This window comes from Cetorhinus maximus, chromosome 33 (genome assembly GCF_964194155.1).
Source record: "Cetorhinus maximus chromosome 33, sCetMax3.hap1.1, whole genome shotgun sequence".
In the NCBI taxonomy this organism is placed as follows: Eukaryota; Metazoa; Chordata; class Chondrichthyes; order Lamniformes; family Cetorhinidae; genus Cetorhinus; species Cetorhinus maximus.
Window position 1 is genome coordinate 7505882 of NC_135911.1, and position 22000 is coordinate 7527881.

The window sequence follows — 22000 nt, forward strand, 5'->3', positions numbered from 1 at the left end:
CCAGCAGAGCAGTGGCTGCTGAGATATATTCCGGAATGTATGAGTTCAGAGAGATTAATCCACACAAGCACCCAGTAGAATTTAGTGTTTCGCAAATATTGACAAAGAGGAGGAAAAAGTAAACGTGTAATTCTACATTTATACAAATCAGTGGTTAGCTGCTGCACGCGTTTTCAGGCAGCATATCATAAAGGGAACAGCGGCCTTGGAAATCAACAGTGTATATCCCTGAAGGTGGCACCAGATCTCAGAAACTACCGTTATACATGAGCGTTGCATCCGATCAACGTTTTTCAAGTAAGGATCCCACAGGCAATTATATGTATCAGAGCCATTGTAGTTTACATGCATTTATAAGTAAATATAGGCACAGGTGACACATGAGAATTGGATTTTGATCTAATCTATTTGACACGTATTTAATTAGCGTGACATTGAGTTATGTGCCTTCTTTATGCATAGAGATGGCAACATTGAAATTTTGATTTACGCAACTTAATAATTGTTGCAGTTTTTTGGTCATTACAGTTCCGAGGAGCTTATGTGGGTCACAATAATAAAGAACATTTGTTTCACTGGCCGTTGCTTCCTCCCCCTTCCCCTTGCCCACGAGACCAAACATTCCCGAGGCTTAACTTTAATCTTAGTTCTGTTGAAGAGTATTACGGACTCGAAACGTTCACTATGTTCCTCTCCGCAGATGCTGTCAGACCTGTTGAGTTTTCCCAGGTATTTTTGTTTTTGTTTTGGATTTCCAGCATCCGCAGTTTTTTTCTTTTAACTTTAATCTTGTCTTGAAGATTTTGTGTGACCTCGGATCATTCTTAGTTGGAGGTCATCACATCTGTGGGGCGCACCTCGTACTCAAATTCCCTTCCCGACCCTCTACCCTTTTCCAGCTGTCAGTTAACTTGGTACTTTGGTTAGGTATTGTACTTCCGAACGCAAGAAAAACTAAATATCACACCAATGTACTTGCAATATAGCGCCATGACTGATGTACCATTTCACCTCCAGAGACGTTGAAAATGATATCGCCTCCGATCAACTTGCCTATTTTTCCTGATACCCAGCTTATGTATCCTCTGCTTCAGCTTCCAACCCGACTGCAACACTGAAGGTGTCGTAGACAGACATATAGCACGCTTACTTTGACTGGTTATGGGGCGTTCTCATCCTTTGACCAATCTGCTTTGTTCAACACAGTTCAAAAAAATCTGCATGCTGGAACACAGTTGGACTGTGAGTCGATAATTTCTCTCAAAGCTACCCAGTTGTAAGGAGTACTTCCAGGATTGGCCACTCTTGTTTTGCGCTCCCTCTGCTGTCTCTGAATTGGTCCACTGTACTATTTGTGGACGGTTATTCCTCATCTACGTGCTACCCTCCAACGACCAACACCCTTGGATGCAGGATCTGTTTCCACATATACACTCCAAACATCCATCTCTCCCTCTCTACCATCCCTCTCAACTGTCCAGTCTTTTTGTGATGTGACACTGCTTGTTAGATACCAAATCTTGGATGAGATACAGCTTCCTCAAGTGAAGGAATAGAACGATGAATGCCATCAGCTTCAGCACCCATGGAGAGTTATGTAAACTTTAGATCCCTTTTCCCAGACATTGTTGGACTGATTGCAGCCGATGTCCAATTTAACCCCAAATTCTGTGTCCGAACCCAAATTCTCACCATGGCGGCCTCGTATCCTCCATCCTCTGTCGCTTCACCCTACCTGCAAACCTACTGCTTCATCCGTATGCTACCCATCATGCCCATATCTGATCATATTTACATTAGTTCTCTGTCCCCAACACATGTATTTGAATTTTTTCGCCCTCCTGTTTAAACTCCTTTTTGTTATCCCTGCCCCCCCTCCTCCCTGTTCACTTCTATCCCTTCAATATTCCAGTATTACCCACTCCTCCCAGCCAGGCCTCTTGTGCCTATCCCTTCTTTCTGCCACCTTATTGAATATGCCTGCAGTCAAATCAGCCCCACGGTCCGGAACCCCACCTCAAAACTTCCCACAAGACAGGAATGCGACCCAACCGATTCGTAGGAAACAGCTAGGAAACCACTCTCTGCCCCCGCCTGCAGGTTTTCTCCAAATGGTGTTGCGTTGATAGCGCTAAAATGAGCACATTTTGTGAAACAGATCACCAAGCAACCGGCGCTTGCTCCTTACCAGTTTGTTTAAGTGTTTACAAGAGTTCCTCTTTTCCTCCGGCCTCGTCCGCCTTTCCTTTGCCTTAGGGTTGCACAGTAACACGCCAGCTGTGCGAGCACTTCCGTTGCACCTGTCAATATACACTGGTCATGATGAAAGATTTCAAGCTCAGCGTTAAAGTGCAATTCTATAGAAATTATGCTACAGTGCGAAAACCGACATTTTGAGCAGATGACCAGTTCAGTCCTTTATTGAATGATCATATTCGCAACTTAGATAATTGCCACAATTTAGCAATATTGACACTGTTTGTGCTTATGTAGCTGTAACTACTTTGAATAACAAGGGAATTGCAAATGTAAATCGTCACATAACAATGTACAAAATTTACAAGTGCGATACCAAAACTGAGTGCTGATCAATATCAGAAAAGGCTGAACATGTCGGGGCGCTTTTATATAGCAGTGGGATGATTTGGAAGCGATCTGATAGAGGTCCTTAAAAGTGTGAAGGCATTTGATCGGGTAAACGTACAGAAGCTGTTATCACTTGTATGAGAATCTAAAATTCGGAGCTCAAAAAAATGAGGGGGGATCTGGTTGAAACGTATAATAATTTGACACGGCCGGACAGACTGGATGCAGGGGTGATGTTTCCTCTGGTTTGGGTGTCTAGAGAAAGGGGTCACATTCTTAGGATACAGGGTAGGCCATTTAGGGCTAAGGTGAGGAGAAACTTCTTCATTCAGATGGTGGTGAACGTGTGGAATTCTCTACCACAGAAGGCTATGGAGGCCAAGTCACTGAATATATTTAAGAAGGAAATAGATATAATCCTGGGCTCTAATGGCATCAAGGGGTATGGAGAGAGAGCGGGAATCGGGCCTTGAGATAAAGGATCAGCCATGATCATATTGAAAGGCAGAGCAGGTTCGAAGGGCCGAAATACCTACTCCTGCTCATATTTTCCATGCTTTAATGTTTACAGTGAGGCAATGTGACCTTACTGCCGCATAGAAGGTTGAGGCGTGTGGCATAGCTACATTTAAGGCGACGACAGACAAGTACATGAGGGAGAATACTGATAGGGTTGGGAGAAAGAAGGGTGGAAGGAGTTTTGTTCGGACCAAAAGCGCCTGCATGGGCAAGAAAGGCCGGATAACATGTTAAGAGTTCTAATTCTAGGTGCAACATTTCAGTTCTCCTGAAAATGTCTTCCAAACAATGGTTAACCACTAAGCTTTACCATTTTATACGTTTCCTAACTTTTCAAGCAGCAAAGTTATTTTACCTTAAGGTATACTCGCTCTTCGTCATCTCCCTCCGCCATAAGCAAGTTTTATTTCCCCCGTCATTTATGAGTAGAAAGTTCATCAATGCCTCCATCTACCCTTTTATTCCCCTCAAATAATTGGTCAAATCTGGCGTTGTTACAGAAAGAAAACCGAGAGGGTTAAATTAGACTTCAAATTCTTCTGTTTTGTTTCCATCGATAAATAAACGATTAGTAAACGAATACATTTCCTGCTCAAAGGTGCTTTTCACCTTGCCCCACCATAAACATAGACTCTTGGAACATGGAAAAATATGAGCAGTAGGTCATTCGGCCCTTCGAGCCTGCTCCGCCATTCAATATGATCATGGTTGATCCTCTGTGTCAACGCCAGACTCCTTCACTCTCTCCATACCCCTTTGGCGCCTTTGGAGTCCAGAAATCTATCTATCTCCTTCTTAAATAGATTCAGGGACTTGGCCTCCATTACCTCCTGTGGTAGAGGATTCCACAGGTTCACCACCATCTGAGTGAAGAAATGTCTCCTCATTTCCGTCCTAAATGGCCTACACCCTATCCTGAGACTGTAACACCTTTCTCTAGACTCCTGAGCTAGAGGAAACATTACCCCTGCATCCAGTCTGTCCAGCCTGTCAGGATATTACACGTTTCAATGGGACCCCTCTCATTCTTCTGAACTCTAGTGAATAGAGGCCTAGTCAACCCAATCTCTCCTCAAATGACAAACTTACCATCCCAGAAATTAGACTGGTGAACATTCGCTGCACTCCCTCAATGGCAAGTATAGCCTTTCTTAGGTAAGGAGGCCAAAACGGTACACAATACTCCAGATGTTGTTTCACCAGGACCCTGTACAGCTGCAGTAAGACATTCTTCATCCGTTCCTCAAGTCCTCTCACAGTGAAGGCCAACATACCATTTGTCTTTTTAACTGCTTGCTGCACCTGCATGGTTGCTTTCAGTGATTGGTGTGCAAGGACTGCCATGTCCCTTTGTATCTCAACATTTCCCAATCTATCACCATTTCAGTAATACTTTGCCATTCTATTTTCCCCTACCGAAGTGCATATCTTCACACTTCTTCACGTCATTCTGAATCTGCCATGTATTTGCCCATCCACTCTCCTTGTCTAAAACGCCTTGAAGCCTCTTAACATACTTCTCACCACTCACGTTCCCATCAAGTTTCATGTAGCCAGCAAACTTGGAAACATTACATTTGGTTCCCTCATCCAAATCATTGATATATGTTGTGAATAGCTGGGGCCAAAGCACTGATCCCTGCGGTACCTCACTAGTAACTGCCTGCCATTCTGAAAAATACTCATTCAGCCCTACTCTCTGTTTCTTTTCTACAAACTAATTCTTAATCCATGGCAATATATGACGCCAAATCCCATGTGCTTAAATTTGCACACTGTCCTCTTATGTGGTCCTTTATGAAAAACATTCTGAAAATCTAAATACACCACGTCGACTGGTTTTCCCTTATCTATTCTGCTAGTTACATCCTCAAAAGAAAACTCTAATAGGTTTGTCAAACATGATTTTCCTTTCAGAAATCTATGTTAACTTTGGCCAATCCCATTGATATTTTCTAAGTGTCCCGTTATCACGTTCTTTATAAAAGATTCTAGCATTTTCCCCACTACTGATGTTAGGCTAACCGATCAGTAATACCGTTTTCTCCCTCCTTTTTAAAATAGTGGGGTTACATTTGCCACCCTCTAATCTGCCGGGACTGTTTCAGAATCTTCAGAATTTTGGAAGATGACAACCAACGCATCGAATATTTCATGGCCACCTCCTTTAGTACCCTGGGATGCAAATTATCAGGCCCTGGGGATTTATAGGTTTTCAGTCCCATTATTTATCCAGCACTTTTAAAAGAATAATACTAATTCCCTTCAATTCCTCCTTCTCACTTGACCCTTGGTTCTCTAGCATTTCTGGGAAGCCATTTGTTTCTTCCTCCGTGAAGACAGAATTAAAGTGGTTGTTTAATTGCCCTGCCATTTCCTTGCTCTCTATTATAAATTCTCCCATCTCGGACTGTGAGGGGCCTATATTTGTCTTCACCCATTTTGTTTATTTTTACATACTTTTAGAAGCTTTTACAGCCCCCTTTTATGTTCCTGGCAAGTTTACTCTCATGCTCTTTCATCCCCTCAATCAATTTCTTAGCCCTTATTTGCTGAATTCCAAATAGCTCCCAACCCTCAGGCTTACTACTTTTTTCTAGCAGCTTTATATGACTCCTCTTTGGACCTAGTACCATCTTTAATTTGATTTGTTAGCCATGGTTTGCCTGTTGTATTTTTGAGCCAGAAAGGAATGTATAACTATTGCAATGCAAGCATTCGTTTCTTAAGTATTAGCCATTGCCTATCCACGGTCATGATTCTTAATGCAGATGGCCAATCGATCTTAGCCAACTCACGCCTCATACCTTCGTAGTTTGACACTCCCCATTTCGTTTATTGGAATCAGAATCCACGTTGCTAAACCCACGACAGTAATATTTTCCACAGCTCTCAAACCTGTATAATAAATGCAAATTTATCAAGCAGAATTAAATGAAGTGCCTTTTGTTTCCATTTTGTACACATGGCAGTTATTCCTCAAATTTTGCATGGAACCTTCCCGGCACAATAATTGTAGGACCAATAATTATAATTTCCAAAGTTATATTTTCAAATCAGCATTAATGAACTCTAAAGACCATGTCAGATTTCTGGGATGTAGGCGCCGCTGGCTGGGCCAGCATTGACTGCCCATCCTAATTGCCCTTGAGAAGGTGTTGCTGAGCTATTTTCTCGAACCGCTGCAGCCCATGTGGTGTAGGTACACCCATAGAGCTGTTAGGGAGGGTTTTCCAGGATTTTGGCAGAACGAAAGTGAAAGAAGGACGATATACTTCCTAGTCTGGATGGTGAGTAGCTTGGAGAGGAACTTCAATATGGTGGTGTTACCATGTGCCTGCTGCCCTTGTTCGAGATGGCAGTTGTTGTGAGCTTGCATGTTGCTGTCCAAAGAGCCTTGGTGTGTTCCTGCATTGCATCTTGTAAATGGTACACACACTGCTGCCACTGTGCGTCGGTGGTGGCGGGAGTGAAAGTTTGTGGATGGGGTGCCAATCAAGGGAATTGCTTTGTACTCCATGGCGTCAAACTTCTTGGATGTTGTTGGAGCTGCACTCATCCAGGAAAGTGGAGAGTGTTCCACCACCGCTCTGAAGAGTCATCGGACTCGAAACGTTGACTCTGTCTTTCTCTCCACACATGCTGTCAGACCTGCTGACTTTTTCCAGCATTTTTTGTATTTGTTTCAGATTTCCAACAGCCACATTATTTTGCTTTTATCTCAGTGTTCCACCGCACTCCTGCCTTGTGCCTTGTGGACAGGCTTAGGGGAGTCAGAAGAGTTACTCGCCGCAGGATGCCTAGCCTATGACCTGCTCTTGTAGCCACACAATATTTAGTTCTGACAACTGAATGTTATCACGTGGGACAGAGCAGGCTGCGTTAGTGAGATAAGCAGGGAATAATATCCGTTTGCAGCACCTCTTGAACAAGCTGTTGCAACATCTGGACTTCCTTCTGACTAACCGCATTCCTGCCGTTACACGGTGAAAGAAAATGAGAGCTTTCAGTTTTGCAGAGGAATCTAGAGAAAGGTTTTCCACGGCCAGGATTTGGGAGCATTTACATACGTTACCAGTACAATTAAAATAAACCCCAAATTAATAAAATTCCGTGTTCTATTATCCGATCCATGTATCATGGGGAGGGGCATTACGATATGGATTAAATATGCCTGGATACGAAAGGAAAAATGCAGGCCGATGGGACAAACTGATAGCGGTTTCAAAAAGCTGGAGCGTGTACGGTGGGCCAAAATACCGTTTCCTGTGCTGCATCATTCTATGAGTTGCACGGGAACAGTTATTATATTCCCTGCAATGGTAAGCATTATCCTATTTTGCGATGGAGACAGACAATGGGAAATCATTCAACAATTCTGTTCTTGGATTTTCAATTGCAATAATCACTAATACGTTATCAAAGGGCCCATATTATGCCGACTGCATTAGTCATTCTAATATAATTGCAGAAACTCTCGTGTACACGTTTCTTTCCAATTTCCAACGCACTTTCTATTAATTTTATGTTGTCACTCGCTTAATTTGTCGACCTGTCCTGTTTATTTGGTAAATAGCGTTCCGTCCCTTAGTCTTCTACACTAGTATTGAGCCTCAAATTCAGTATTTCGGCCTCTGGAATGAAAGTCGTAAATGCTCTGCTAAAGCGAGCTGGCAATGCATCCCCCTCCCTCTCTCCCCCTATGCCCTCTCCAGCAACCCCACTCCCCACCCAGCAACAGCTGTTGTACATTCACGGCCCATGCGTCACCAGCTTTGACAAGTAATTTTTTAACGTTCAGTTGGTAACTGAGGTTCTGTACCTTTGCCTTGTACTCTATTTAAATTACATTTTCTTGGACATCTCCCACTGTTTATCAGCAGTTTTTAGAAAATTGCTGTTGGTGGTCTCAGTTTGTAAGACTATTGATTCCAGTTAGTCTGGTCTTAATGGGATGAGACAATGTTAGGCTTGCCCTTTCCAAAACGAACATTGAATTTAATCATGCTATGATCATTCTTTGACCAAATTATTTTAGCTATTAGATTATTTTATCCAATCTGACTCATTGCTAAATCTGATATGGTTTCCCCTCCTAAACCTTATTCTTTTATTCCCTTCTTACTTCTGTTTCACCCGATAGACTACATGACAACTGCAGCCTCTTTCAGGAACCACTTATATCTCTCTGTTTTGCCTTCAGAATAAAAGCTAATAATTTTTCTCTATCATTTATGGAGATAAAAACGTCTGGGCATCAATTTGACTTCAGGAACAGAAGACCAGCCTTCCTGAAGATGTAGCGTTACTCAACCTGATCCCAACAAAGGCCACACCAGACCGATACATTCTTCAGCTCTTAGGTTTGACAAGGCTTCGTCACGTGGTGAATTACAGGCCGCAAGTGCAAGGCAAGAGGTACAGAACCTCAGTTACCAACTGAACCTTTAAAAATTACTTGTTAGACCTGGTGACGCATGGGCCGCGAAAGTACAAGAGCTGTTGCTGGGTGGGGAATGGGGTTGGTGGGGTCGGAATAGGGGGAGAGAGGGAGTTGGGGGGTGGGGGGGTGGGGGAGGGGGGGTGAATTGCCAGCTCGCTTTAGCAGATCATTTACTACTTTGATTCCAGAGGTCCCAAATGCTGAATTTGAGGCTCAATACTAGTGTAGAAGACTGATTCAAAATTATACCATAAACGTTAGTTACAGGACACAGCCCGCTAGCTAGCGTGTTCGCAATGATTCGGAGCCTGGCCCTGTCTGCCTCTAACTTGCGCCTTTGCTTCGAGCAGAGCATGCAAAAGTTTCTGCAACAAAGGAGTGAGCGAGTGCTCAGCTCTGTGGAAACATCTCTCTCAACCTGTGCTGGCAACACTGACAACTTCCATGGCAGGCAATTCTACTGTCATGTTCTGTCCTACTGCTGTCATTTGAGCATGCAATAATTGACGGCCAAGTATCCATATCTGGATAACTAACCAGTCGCACACAAGGGGTATCCTTTGTGCACTCCGCCCTACTCACATCAATATGATTTTTTGGGAGAGAAAGAAGCACAGGACAATTGAAGGGATCAACCTGGGATGAAGGGTTTGTCTCCATAGCAAGGCACTTGTTGGACACATTTCAGGAACGCAGCACGCCTGGCATTTACTCCATCCGTATCCCGCCAATGTCATACAATCATAGCCCGACTCTGCCCTGGACAAAGCCAAGCTGTAATCTGCACCATGGCCCTCACGATCCGGTGCTGTTTGAGTGTCATCAATAGAAGTCAGGTATCCCTCCGAGTCAAAATTGTAGCCTCGGTGGAGACACCTCTTCAGAGCACCAGAACGTGCAAAAAGAGCACATAACATAGGCAGCGAGGGATTGCACATGTTTGATTATGAAATCTTTTGCTGGAAACCAGTACACACACACAAACAGTAAATGGTGTTGTTTTCTTTCTGGGAGTTCTGCTTGTGGCATCATTTGTACGGAAATGCCAGCGGTATCCATGACGTTTTACTGAAGAAACACAGTCGGTTGATGATAGTTCACCACGCGGTGAAAAAAGTTTGCTCACTTGTTAGTGCATTGAAGATAGGAATAAAGATTTAAATAAACACTGTTGGGTGAGTTATTATCTACGTGCCCTGGCCAGCAAAGGAAATGTTATACTGCACTTGCCCTTCCTCCCATTCACGCTGTTGTTTCTCCTGGAACAATACAATGGTTATAGCGCAGAAAGAGGCCATTTGGCCCCACCTCTCTGCACCGGCCCTCTACAGCAACAATGAAACTAGTGCCGCTCCCCTGCCTCTTCTGCTTAGCTCTGATTTCCCCCCCCCCCTCCCCCCGCTTCTCAGATAATGATACAGGTCTCTTTTGAAATCCTTGATTTAATGAGCTTCCTCCACCCATCTCAGGCAGAGCATTCCAGATCACAATGAGTCGCTGTGTAAAGAAACTTTTCCTCATGTTGCCGCAGTTTCTTTTGCCGTTCACCTGTAATCAGGAGACTCTGCTTCTCAATTCTTCCATCAATGGGAACAGCTCCCCCCTCAAACTAGAACTAGGAAGTTTGGAATGAGCTGTCGAAAAAGACTTGGGTCGGAATTTTCATCGCCCGTTTGCGGCGGGCGCCTTAACGAGCAGGAGCGAAAAATATCGCAAGATGGCTCTAGTCGCGTTTCCCTGAGATGTAAATCCAGGACTCGATTGTCCCCTCCCCCCAGCAATGGTGGGCCGCGGTTCCCGCCGTCTAATGAGGGGAATTTAACTGTAATTTATTTGCATCTCATTATTGTGCCCGCACGCTGAAATCATGTCCCACCCCCCACGTCAAATGTAATTCCCACGTCGGCGTGACGTCTAAATGACTGCCTTTCAAAGGCGTGCAGGTGGCCAGCTGAACTTCGAGGGGGAATCGGAGGTGAGCGCACACTAAACCTTGTGCAGCGCTCCCGAGGATCGCCTTGAGATACAGTTGGAACCAGAGGCTTAACCAAGAGATGTCCTTAAGAGACGTATGCTCACCCTTTCATCTCTCTTTGATACTGCAGGAGGAGAACATCAGGATCATGGAGCCTGGTGATTTAGCAGTATGCACCATGGTTTACAGGGAGCAGAGAAGAAGAAGTTTGTCACAGAGGCGCCTGTCTCAGCAAAAGGAGGAGCACTACACTGAAGATGAAAGGATGGTTCCTCTGGACGCAGCTGAAGATCCACAGCGAGCTATTGTTCATAGGCACCTCACTAGATCCAGGGTCTATAGATGGCGCTCGTCATTCCTGTAGAAGAGGGAGAACCAGAGTCGCCAAAGACTGCTCATGCCTAGGGAATTGGTCAGTCACATTTGTCACCTGCTGCAGGATTAGGTGCCACGGGGACTTGGAGGGCATCTACTGCCAGTGGCAGTAAAAGTAAACAGAGTGCTCAATGTTTACGCCAGTGGTTCCTTCCAGGGCTCCACTGTTGACCTGCATGGGATCTCACAAGCCTTCACCCACAAGTGCATCTACGAGGCCACAGGCGCCACTTTCACGGATCAGGAAAGCCAGGAGGCAAGAGTACTTGGATTTGCAGAGATCTCTGGTTTTCCCAAAGTGCAGGGTATCATCGACTGCACTCAGGTGGTGCTCAGACCTCCATGGCAACAAGCAGGCCACTGTGTATACTGCAAGGGTTTACACTCGTTAAATGTTCAGCTGGTCTGCAACCACAACAACTCCATCATGCTCGTCAGACGTGCCCACGACTCCTACATTCTCGGCCAGTCTCAGATCCCTGGCATCTTGTAGGGTCCTCAAGGGCTGCAGAGTTGGCTCCATGGGGAAAAGGGACAGCCACAGAGGACATGACTGTTGATGCCCATGTGGCAGCATGAGGCTGCCATTGAGATGGTAAAACCAGGCTCATGCCGTGACCGGGACTTTGGTGGAGCAAACGATTGGCATCTTGAAAGTGAGGTTCTGGTGCATCAACAAGTCTGATTGGCCACTTCAGTTCAGTCCCTAGAGGGCGCCATGCACTACCATAGCCTGTTGCATGCTGCACAACCTGGTGCTGCAACAGGGGGAGAGCCTGGCTGAGGAGCAGATCGAAGAGCTGCACGTCTCCTCATATGAGCAGGACGTTGAAGGAGATGAGGCGATGAGGTCCTCGAAGACGAGGATGCCATCACACTGGCCAGACAATGCAGGTTTGCACTCGTGGCCCTAATAGCCGCACGATTATTGGCGGATGATGACGAGATGCAGTGAGGATACTCCTGACATCTTCACATTGCACCTCTGAACGTCTGACGCTTGCCTGGCTGATGGCAGGGCACACACTCTGTGATCACGCTCATGTCAGGGAGACACAACAGTGGACCCAATTGTCACAAGGTTCCAGGGTGATGATTGTGACAAGCAGGGCACACACTCTATGGATCTAGACATTGCATCTGTGAATGTCTGATTCCTGTCTGGATGAGGGCAGCTCGTTTGCACTCTGTGATCAGGGTTTTTCCATAGAGATGCAGTGGTGATACTTTAACAGCACCTAATCCTATCTCTTCAGGGCTACACCATCATTCGACACAGATCCTGAAGAGATGGCGGGGATGGGGGGGTTGGTGCTGGGCAGCCCCACCTCAAAGGTGCTGAGAGCACACCGAGAAAATCACAGAACTCTGTGATGCCTGCCATGACATTCTAGCAGCAATGACAAGTCACATCAAGGTGCGAGCATCACTAACATGTCTAGTGAGTGTGAAGCCAGGCCATCGCTTTGTTCTGAAGGTTACACCCTGCACCGGGAAGAGGCCCTGGTCTGAGATGCTTGCCTTCATCTTGTGCAGGAACCAAGGGTTCAAATTTGAATGACATGAACACTGCTGATCACAACAAAGAGTCACAGACAAGGAGACATTCTTGGGAGCTTATTTACAACCGTGAACATTATGTACAGGTGATAAACACCCGTGCCCATGCTGTGCAACTGCATTTTCGTAAGCTCCCCACCCCTGTGACATTGTCTTGGTGCTCTCCCGATATCCACAGCGGAGGTGGAGGCAGGCTGCTGACTGCTATGCCCTGTCTGTGCAGGCACTAGGGGGCGTCCTCTGGCGTGTGGAGACCTGGAGGACCCCGGCCTGCTTTTGGGGTCCTGCTGTGTGGAAGTGGCACCATCTACAGGCTGTGGAGCAGGAGCTCTTGGAGCCATAGGAAGAAGAGATTTGGTTGGGCTGGACATTCCTGGGGTCCCACGGTGGTTGGATCTCTGAGGGCCCCTGGCTGGCTCCTTGACAGGAAGGGGCAGCTGGAATGAGTTCAAGCCGCAATACCCTCTCTTGCCTTGACACTGGTGGATGCCAGAAAGTGCCACAGCGATGGAATGCAGATCTTACAGCCATACAGGGCGAATGTCCTGGACCAAGGTCTCCATGGAGGATGCCATCCAACCAGTGTTGACTTTGGTGCATTGGCATATTGGCGCTATTGATGCTTAAGTCGGGTGGACTCCTGCATTGTGCCTTGCAACCTGAAGAGTGCAGCAGACATCCCTTCCTGGTGTTCCCGAGCCTGCATTTGCAGATCCAGCAACTGTAGAACCCAGTCGAGAGGCTCATCATCTGACTCGGACTCAGCAAATCCCTGGCCTCCAGAACTCCTTTGGGTGCCTGAGCCCTTGGGTTTTCCTACCCCTTCCTGCTGCAGATCAGACAATGCGATGTGCTGATCGGATTGTGACCTTGAGGCTTATTTAGAACTGGGTCCTATTGAGGTTTGTGGCTCTGCGCTCTTGGAGGGTGCGGGTGAGCGCTGTGACGGGCATTCCATTGGTGTACTCTTCCGATTAGTCCTCGGGGCTGGAGTCGATGACCGGGCTCGTGGCCAACCTCGGCTGCTTGCCGGATGTGCCTGCGAGAGGAAAGAGAGATAAGTAGTCCATGGCAGTGGACCGTGAAACAGGTGACACCACTCACTGTGTGATGGATGCTGCAGTGCAGGATCAACACTTGGTTGAGCATCACCAGCCTCACCATCTGCGCAGGAATAGTCCACATCCTCACCAGCTAGCTGGATGGTTCTATTTTCCAAGGCCATGAGGGCCTTCAGCTCGGGCATGCCTCCCCCAGTCTCTCTCTTATCCTGCATGGAGACCGATGGAGATAGTGTAAGCAAGTTGCCTGCCAGGATGGATGAGAAGGATGCCTGGCCCTTGTGGAGTGTGTCCATGGTGCCATTGGCGGCATGAGGACACGATGGGCAGGGGAGATGAGAGTGCTGTGAAAGAGTGAGTGTTAACGTCCCTTGAGCTGGCAGTGAGTGCGAACTCTGTGGATGTGTGATGGGTTTGTGAATGTGTGAATCGAGAGTGATGAGAAGAATGAGTTACCCAGGCGGAACGGAAGAGATCATTCATCCTCTGGCTGACCTCATTTGGAGGGCGTTGGCACTCACCACCACTGCCACTGTCTCCCATGCTGGATTGGTGAGTTTGGTGGTTGCTCTAGTCCAGAGGGGGGCCAGAAGCCTTTGCGGCGGGCTTCCACTGCGCCCAGCGGGCAGCCTAGCGAGGGGTCACTAAATTTGGGGGCTGATGTCTTCGTTGCTTTCGGGGTCACCGGTCACCTGGAGGCAGTCCTGGTCTGTAGGCATGAACGAAGTCGGATACTCTCTGGTGCGCTTTAAATATGGCGCCCAGAGCGAGGAGGCTCTGAGGTCACGGCATGACGGGCAAATTCGAGCGCAGCCGCCAACGATTCGGCGTGTTTCCCGTGCATGCACTGTTAATGAGGCATGGGGATTTGTAATGGTAGAGCATGGATACAAAAGTGTGACAAGAAGACTAACAAAAGTGAGTATTGTTTTTGAGAGATGGAGTGCAAGGGAAAGCATCCTTTTCCAAATGAGACGTTTTTTTAAATAGGGGAAGAAATTTATGCAGAACATGGACAAAGAAACGGAATTATCTGTATGTCTTGCCTTGTCTATTTCTACTTTAGACTAAGCTTGCTTCACCTGAACACGGCACCCCTGGTGTGCCGCACCATGAGCAATCCACTGATTACATGTTATGCAATGAAAGTTTAGATCAAATATTCTACTGTACTTTCCTGATGGCTCCTGCCATTGAAACAGTGCTCCAACTAAACTTTCGCTCCCTGCAATTGTTTCTTGACCAAGTGTTGATTCACCTCCCAATTGAAAATCACCATTTAATCTGCGTTCACTGCACTTGCCTGGATGACTGCAGCTCCAGCAACACTCAAGATGCTTCACACCATCCAGGGCAAAGCAGCCCGCTTGATTGACACACCTTCCACAAACATTCACTCCCTCCATCACCGGCTCACAGTGGAAGCAATGTACACCATCCAAAAGATGCACTGCAGAAGCTCACCAAGGCTCCTTTGGCATCACCTTCCAAGCCCACGACCATTACCATCTTGAAGGGCAAGTGCAGCAGATGGATGGGAACACCGCCACCTGGAAGTTCCCCTCCAAGTCACTCACCATCCTGACTCTGAAACATATCTGCCGTTCTTTCACCCCAACTCCCACCGCCCCCCCCACCCCTCCCAAGTCCCCCGCCCCCGCTAACAGCACGGTGGGTGCACCGACGCCACAGGAACTGGAGCGGTTCAAGAAGCCAGGTCACCATCACCTCTTCAATCAGAGATGGGGGGCAATAATTGCTGGCCTAGCCAGCGGCGCTCACGCCCCGTACATGCATTTTTTAAAACAACGAACCCGGAGGAATTTTATTCCAGAAGACAAAATGAACCCGACGTCTCTGCACATTTTCAATAATTTGTATAACGTCTAACATTTCGTATTCAGTAGAATACGTTTTCAGTCAGGTGGTCAACAATCGGTCCAATCAGCTTTGCCGCTTCAGTAACTAATTGAACTGATCTGCTTTTTACACCAGGAAGAGCGGATCAGTCACCGAGTGTAACAAGGAGTGGCGCAGTTCTTTAAGGATGGGGAGCTTGACACTTACCGCGGTCGCTGTTTGCTTATTGGTATCTGTGGGTGAGGATCACTTTCTCATATCATTTCTTTTAGTGACTGGAAAAACAGGACTGCAAGAGTTTGTCAGAGAAAATCAGGAAATGCTGTTATTTTCATCCTCGAAAAGTATAAGTTGTGTCGAGTTTCGCCGCTTTTCACAGTCTGCTTTTTTTTTTCCACAGCTGAGCCCCAGGATTTCACTATCCTGACAGGAAACAGGCATATTAACGTGTCCGTCGGAGGAAACGCATTGTTTTCAGTGCAGCCGTCTGCTGCGGCACTGTTGGGGAACTGGCAATTCGGGATGAAACATATAGTTGAGTGGGTCGATGCATTATTAGATACAGATTTTTATTACAATGGTAGGATCAAGCTATTGCTCCCTAACGGATCACTCCTGCTACAGTCAGTGACACCTTTGGACAGTGGAAAGTACTCCGTTAGAATGGTATCATATGTGGGTTTTTCAAATACAGCACAGTTCACTCTACAGGTACTCGGTAAGTGACATTTTTCGGTCTGCGCTGGCGAGGGGACGTCAAGATGCGTGATGGCGTTTATGCACGAGGTCATCGATCCAGGCACGGGGAAACGTGCCAGCGCCCCCTCATGACGCTGGAGATAGTCGGGGTGTGCGCGGAGTATACTGGGCTCCGTTGACAAGACAGACGCCCTCTTATGGGATGAGGGTTGTGCATGAATTCATGCGCGGTGATGGCAGAAGGCGCGGTGGCGTAATTGTCTGGTGGCGTCATTGGAGCAACGTGTCAATGTTTAAGGCACGTTGTGATGACATCAGTGGTGCGAAGGACACAGTTGGCTGCACTCATGAGACAATGGTTTGATGGGGTGAGGGTTGCTCACGAATTGTTCGCTGTGGGATCTCGAAGGCCAGGCATAAACATCGGCGTGGGCCTCATCCACCCAGATCTGTGCACCCGATGTTGCTGCCACATCTGATTCTGAATGAAACCTGGAAAGTGAATCAAAATAGAAACAGAAATACCTGGAAAAACTCAGCAGGTCTGGCAGCATCGGCGGACAAGAGCACAGTTGACGTTTGGAGTCCTCATGACCCTTCAACAGAACTTCTGTTGAAGGGTCATGAGGACTCCAAACGTCAACTGTGCTCTCCTCCGCCGATGCTGCCAGACCTGCTGAGTTTTTCCAGGTATTTCTGTTTCTGCTTTTGATTTGGATTTCCAGCATCCGCAGTTCTTTGCTTTTATCTCTGCATCTTGAATCGTTTCTTTTCCCTGTTGTCACCCGTTTTCCACCAGTTTCCTCCTTTCAGGGACATCAAATGATCCAAATGGGGAGCCGATAAGTTCTCGGAGTGGGGGAAGGACAGGTGATCGGAGTGGCGGAGAGGTCAAGCGGTCGGAGTGGGAGGGATAAGTGGTCGGAGCGGTTGGGGGAGCGTGTGGTCGGAGTGAGGGTAGGCGGGACAGGTGGTAGCAGTGGAGAGTGAGCAATAAAATCGCAGCGTGTTTGTGGTGACGAGTCAGGATGAATTTCCTCCCCCCTCCCCCCGCACCACCCGCCCCGCGCCCCGTGTTTTGCAGTCATTCTTTCAATTACAAAGAGCCATTTAACAGAGTAATAACAACTTACATTCATTTATAAACAGAAGAAAAAGCAGTAGAAGTAGGCCATTCGGGCCCTCAAACCGGCCCCGCCTTTCAATAAAACAATAGATGATCCACCCCAGGTGTCAAATCCTCTTTCGAACCAGCTCCTCATAGCCCTCAGCTCCCCGGTTTTTCAAAAATCGATCTAACTCCTCTTTAAATATTTTGAGCGATCTTGCCTCTTCAACTATTTGAGGTGAGAATTCCAAGCATTCACTACCCTCTGAGAGCAGAAATTCCTTCGCATCTCAGTTTTAAATGTGTGTCCCCTTATTTTGTCACTATGCCCCATAACCTGAGATTCCCCCATTAGTGGAAATATCTTCTCACCATCTAGCCTGTCAAGCCACCTCGAAATCTTGTTTCAAGAAGACCACCTCTCATTCTTCTAAACTCAAATGAATAAAGGCCTAACCTGTTTAGCTGTTCTTGATAAATCAATCCCTTCATCCCAGGAATCAGTCTAGTATCTTTTTTGAACAGCCTCCAATGCCAATATGTCCTTCCTTAAATACTGAGACAAAAACTGTACACAGTACTCCAGATGCGGCCTCACCAACACCCTGTGCAGTTGTAGTAAGGCTTCGCTACTTTTAAACTTCAACTCCCCTAGCGATACAGGCCAAAATTCCACTAGCCTTCTTAATTACTTGCTGCACCTACACGTTAACTTTTTGTGTTTCATGCACAAGAAACCCAGATCCCTCTGTGCTGCACTTTTCTTTAGAGCTACTTTAACCTAATGAACCGTCACTTCATGCTCCTGTGACTGAAGAAAATTTAACCCCGAGCATATTAGGTCATGTGACTAAACCTTGGGCAAAGAGGGAGGTTTTAAGCAGCGTATTGAACAGAGAGAGGTGGGGAGGTGGCGCGGTTCTCTCGGGATGGGAGACCGGCGCTTACACTGGTGGCTGCTTGTTCATGGGCATCTGTGGTTGAGGACCTCTTTCTCGTTTCATTTCCTTCGGTGACTGGAGAAGTAAGAAAGCAAGAGTTTGTCAGAGAAAGATGAGGAGATGACGTCGTTATTACTTTAGGAAAGTATGTATTGTGTCGAGTTTGACCACTTTTCTCAGTGTGGGTTTCTTTCCTCAGCTGAGTCCAGGGATTTTACTATTCTAATAGAAAACAAACGGATTAATGTGACCGTCGGAGGAAACGCTCTATTCTCAGTGAAACCGTCAGCCGGGGTGAAGAGCGGGAGCTGGAACTTCGCAGGGAAGATGATCGCCTCGTGGATCGCTACAACTGTTGATAGAAATGATGACTACAGATGGCGGGCCAGCATAGTCCTCCCTAACGGATCACTCCTGCTGCAGTCAGTGGCAGTTTCGGACAGTGGAGATTACACTGTTAGCCTGACTCCAGATGTCGGCGGAGAAACAACAGCAATCATCACTCTGCATGTCCTTGGTAAGTGGCCCATCATTTCTCACCGCGCGAGCCCGAGGACGTCGAATGCGCGATGACGTCAATGCGTCTGGACGTGGCTAGGTGGAACGTCCGCAGGTGTAAATCAATCTCGGCCCTGGGAAATTTGTCGACGCACTCTGATTACATCGGCGGTCGCCCTGCGCTTGCGCCGAGTGTACTTGGCTCAGTTGACAAGACGAACTCCGTTTTATGGGAGGTCGCTTGTTTATTAATTGTTCACTGTGAGTGCACGCAGCGTTGCTGTGGGCCGGTCATAAACATTTCCCTGAACCACGCCAATCCAATTATCTGCAACCGAGGTTGTTGCGACGCATGCGCCCTCTAGATCGAGTCTAATTCGTGAAACATGTTTCTTCCCTGATTTCAGCAGTTTTCCATCGGCTTCTTGCTGGCAGGAAGCTCGAGGGATCGGAGTGGCGAAAGGACAGGTAATCGGAGTGGGGAATGGGAATGGTTATAGGGTTGGAGAGAGGAAACAGGGGAGTGGACGGGTGGTAGAAGTGGGGGAGTGAACTGGAAGTGGGGGAGGCAATGGTGACTGGAATGGGGGAGGAAACAGGTGATAGGAATGGGGGAGGGAACACGTGATAGGAGCGAGGGGGGAACATAAGTGAGAGGCCTTGGGAGCGAACAAGTGATAGCTGTGAGAGATGGAGCTGCTGATGGGGGTGGGGCACGCCTCTGATGATAGGACTGCGATGGGGGATAGGGTTCAGTGTGGGGATTGCAGTCGGTTAGAGCACAGGGACAAAGACTGTGGAACAGGACAAGTGTTCTGGTGGGGCCATAAGATCGGAGTGGAAAGAACGAGGATCTGTGCTGAAGCAGCGAAAACCAAGAAAGTGGGAGAGCCGCGAAGCTCTGTCAGATCATCCCCTTTTATACCCTTCGTTGTTCAAAAAAAAAACCTTTCAGTTTCTTTAGCCATTTAAAAAAAAAAATCATTTACGGAATGACGGCTTCGCTGGTCGGGCCAGCATTTATTGCCCATTCCTAATTGCATTTCAGAAGGTGGTGGTGAGCTGCCTTCCTGAACCGCTGCAGTCCCTGTGGTGTAGGTATCCTCAAAGTGATGTTAGGGTGGGAGTTCCAGGGTTTTGACCCAGCGACAGCGAAGCAACTGTCGATATATTTCCAAGTCAGGATGGTGAGTGACTTGGATGGGAACTTCCAGGTGGTGGTGTTCCCAAGTGTCTGCTGCCTTTTCCCTTCTAGATGGTAGCAGTCTGGTGTTTGGAAGGCTGTGTAAGAAGGCTTGGTGAGTTGCTGAAGTGCACCTTGTAGATGATACACACTGCTACCACTGTTCGTCGGTGGTGGAGGGAGTGAATGTTTGTGGAAGGGGTGCCAATCAGGCGGGCTGCTTTGCCCTGGATAGTGTCGAGCCTCTTGAGTGTTGGTGGAGCTGCACTCATCCAAGCAAGTGGAGAATGTACCATCACACTCCTGGCCTTATAGATGGTGGGCAGGCTTTGGGGAATGAGAATGTAAGTTATTCGCAGCAGGATTCCTATTCTCTGACCTGCTCTTGCAGCCACAGCATTTATATGGCTTGTTCAATTCAGTTTCTGGTCAATGGTCACCCCAGGATGTTGAGAGTGGGGTATTCAGCGATGATAATGCCATTGAATGTCAAGGGCAAAGGCTACCTTCGGTTTTGTTGGAGATGGTCCTTGCTTGACACTTGTATGGTGCGGATTTTACTTGCTACTCTCAGCCCAGGCCTGAATATTGTCCAGGACTTCCTGCATTTGGAGATGGGCTGCTTCAGTTTCTGAGGAGTCATGAATGATGCTGAACATTGCGCAATAATCATTAAACATCCCCACATATGATGGAAGGAAGGTCATTGATGAAGCAGCCGAAGATGGTTGGGCCTAGGACACAACCCAAAGAACTCCTGCAGTGATGTCCTGGAACTGAGATGATTGACCTCCAACAACCACAACCATCTTCCTTTCTGCTAGGTATGACTCCAACAAGCGAGGAGTTTCCCCCCTGATTCCCACTGATTCCAGATTCGCTCGGGCCTCTTGTTGCCACACTCAGTCACTAGGCAAGGTACAGATGTACCCAACCAGCCCACGCTTGCAAAACTCAATACACAGTATTGGATGTCATTCCGTGATTGGACATCACTAGATAAACAATCCTCAATGTGCTAAGAATTACGCTGGCAACCAATTTAAGATTGTCAGTCGAGCTCAGTGTCTGGTGCATTTACGTGTACTAGAAGCTACATATTCTAACACACAGGGTCCTGCACTTTGCAGGCAGAAAGAATGTGCACACATATTGCACCTGTTCCAATTAATCAAATTAAATGACAGCCATTCACTGACTCATTCCTCAGGAGAATATCTTGACCAATCAGAGTAAAGCTGCTTGGTTTAAATTTCAAACAATGCTTGGCAGTTATCTTCCAGTCACCATAAACCGTTGCATTCTCCATTGCAACGCCCCTACCAATCAAAGTCCACTTGCCAACCAATCAGCACTCCCTTCTCATACATTATAAATATGTCGTGCCCCCTGACGTTGATATTTTCTTATAAATTTTCCTAAATGTAGGAGCAAAAACTTCGATAAAAAATATTATTTTTCGGCAATACTCAAGTTCTGTACTACCAAACGAGTAATTGATCTCAGTAAGTTCCTGTTTAATCCACTTCCCAACTCTATCTTTTGTCTGAAAGAGACAGATCAAGCTAACTACTTCATTAGGAGCACCCACTAGGAAACCTCTCAAGAATGTAACATTACTCGTCGTATTGAATGATGCATTGTATTGAATAGCAAATTGCTGTTAGTTTCAATATTTTTGACTTAGCATATCACCAAGTGAGAACAGGTAGAAAATGTAAAAGAACGACAAAACTCGCACGTCTTTGGCCGATTTTGGTTTAAGGGATTCCGCTAAATTACAGTTTTTTTAATGCCATTTTATGAAAAATGTCTCTCCTTTACAGTGCGCACTACTTACCTATTCCCCTCTCCACACACCACCCCACTTACACTGTATCTTTTTTTCTCCCCCGCTCTCTCTCTCCCCTTAACTACCTGGCCTCACAACTATTCGCAGGTTATGTGCGATGTCACAAGATATTGGCGCATCTAAATTTGGTCCTTTACTGCTCTTTGTGAGACTCCTGCACGTTGTTCAATTTATGTAGCAAATACATTCCTGATGCTGCTTCTCAATGTGCTTTTAATAATTTAACCCTTCCTCCTGTTGCCTTTTACTAAATTTCATTTGCGATTACATTTTCTGGACTTTGTTTCAATACAATGCACAATTTTATTTATCCAGTAAGCTCGCCTCTTAGATCCATTTT

The 22000-nt window shown here is 46.8% G+C and overlaps 2 protein-coding genes across 2 annotated transcripts in view; both read left to right on the forward strand.

Moving 5' to 3' along the window:
* LOC144671644 (cell adhesion molecule CEACAM3-like) overlaps window positions 1-22000 on the forward strand; it is a 206201-nt gene that overhangs the window by 172926 nt on the left and 11275 nt on the right. The window contains exons 6-7 of the mRNA XM_078533650.1: window positions 15780-16097; window positions 18327-18644. Coding sequence (XP_078389776.1) covers window positions 15780-16097; window positions 18327-18644 — 636 coding nt within the window. The remainder of the gene's footprint in view (window positions 1-15779; window positions 16098-18326; window positions 18645-22000) is intronic.
* LOC144671645 (uncharacterized) overlaps window positions 1-22000 on the forward strand; it is a 261116-nt gene that overhangs the window by 117469 nt on the left and 121647 nt on the right. The window lies entirely within an intron of this gene.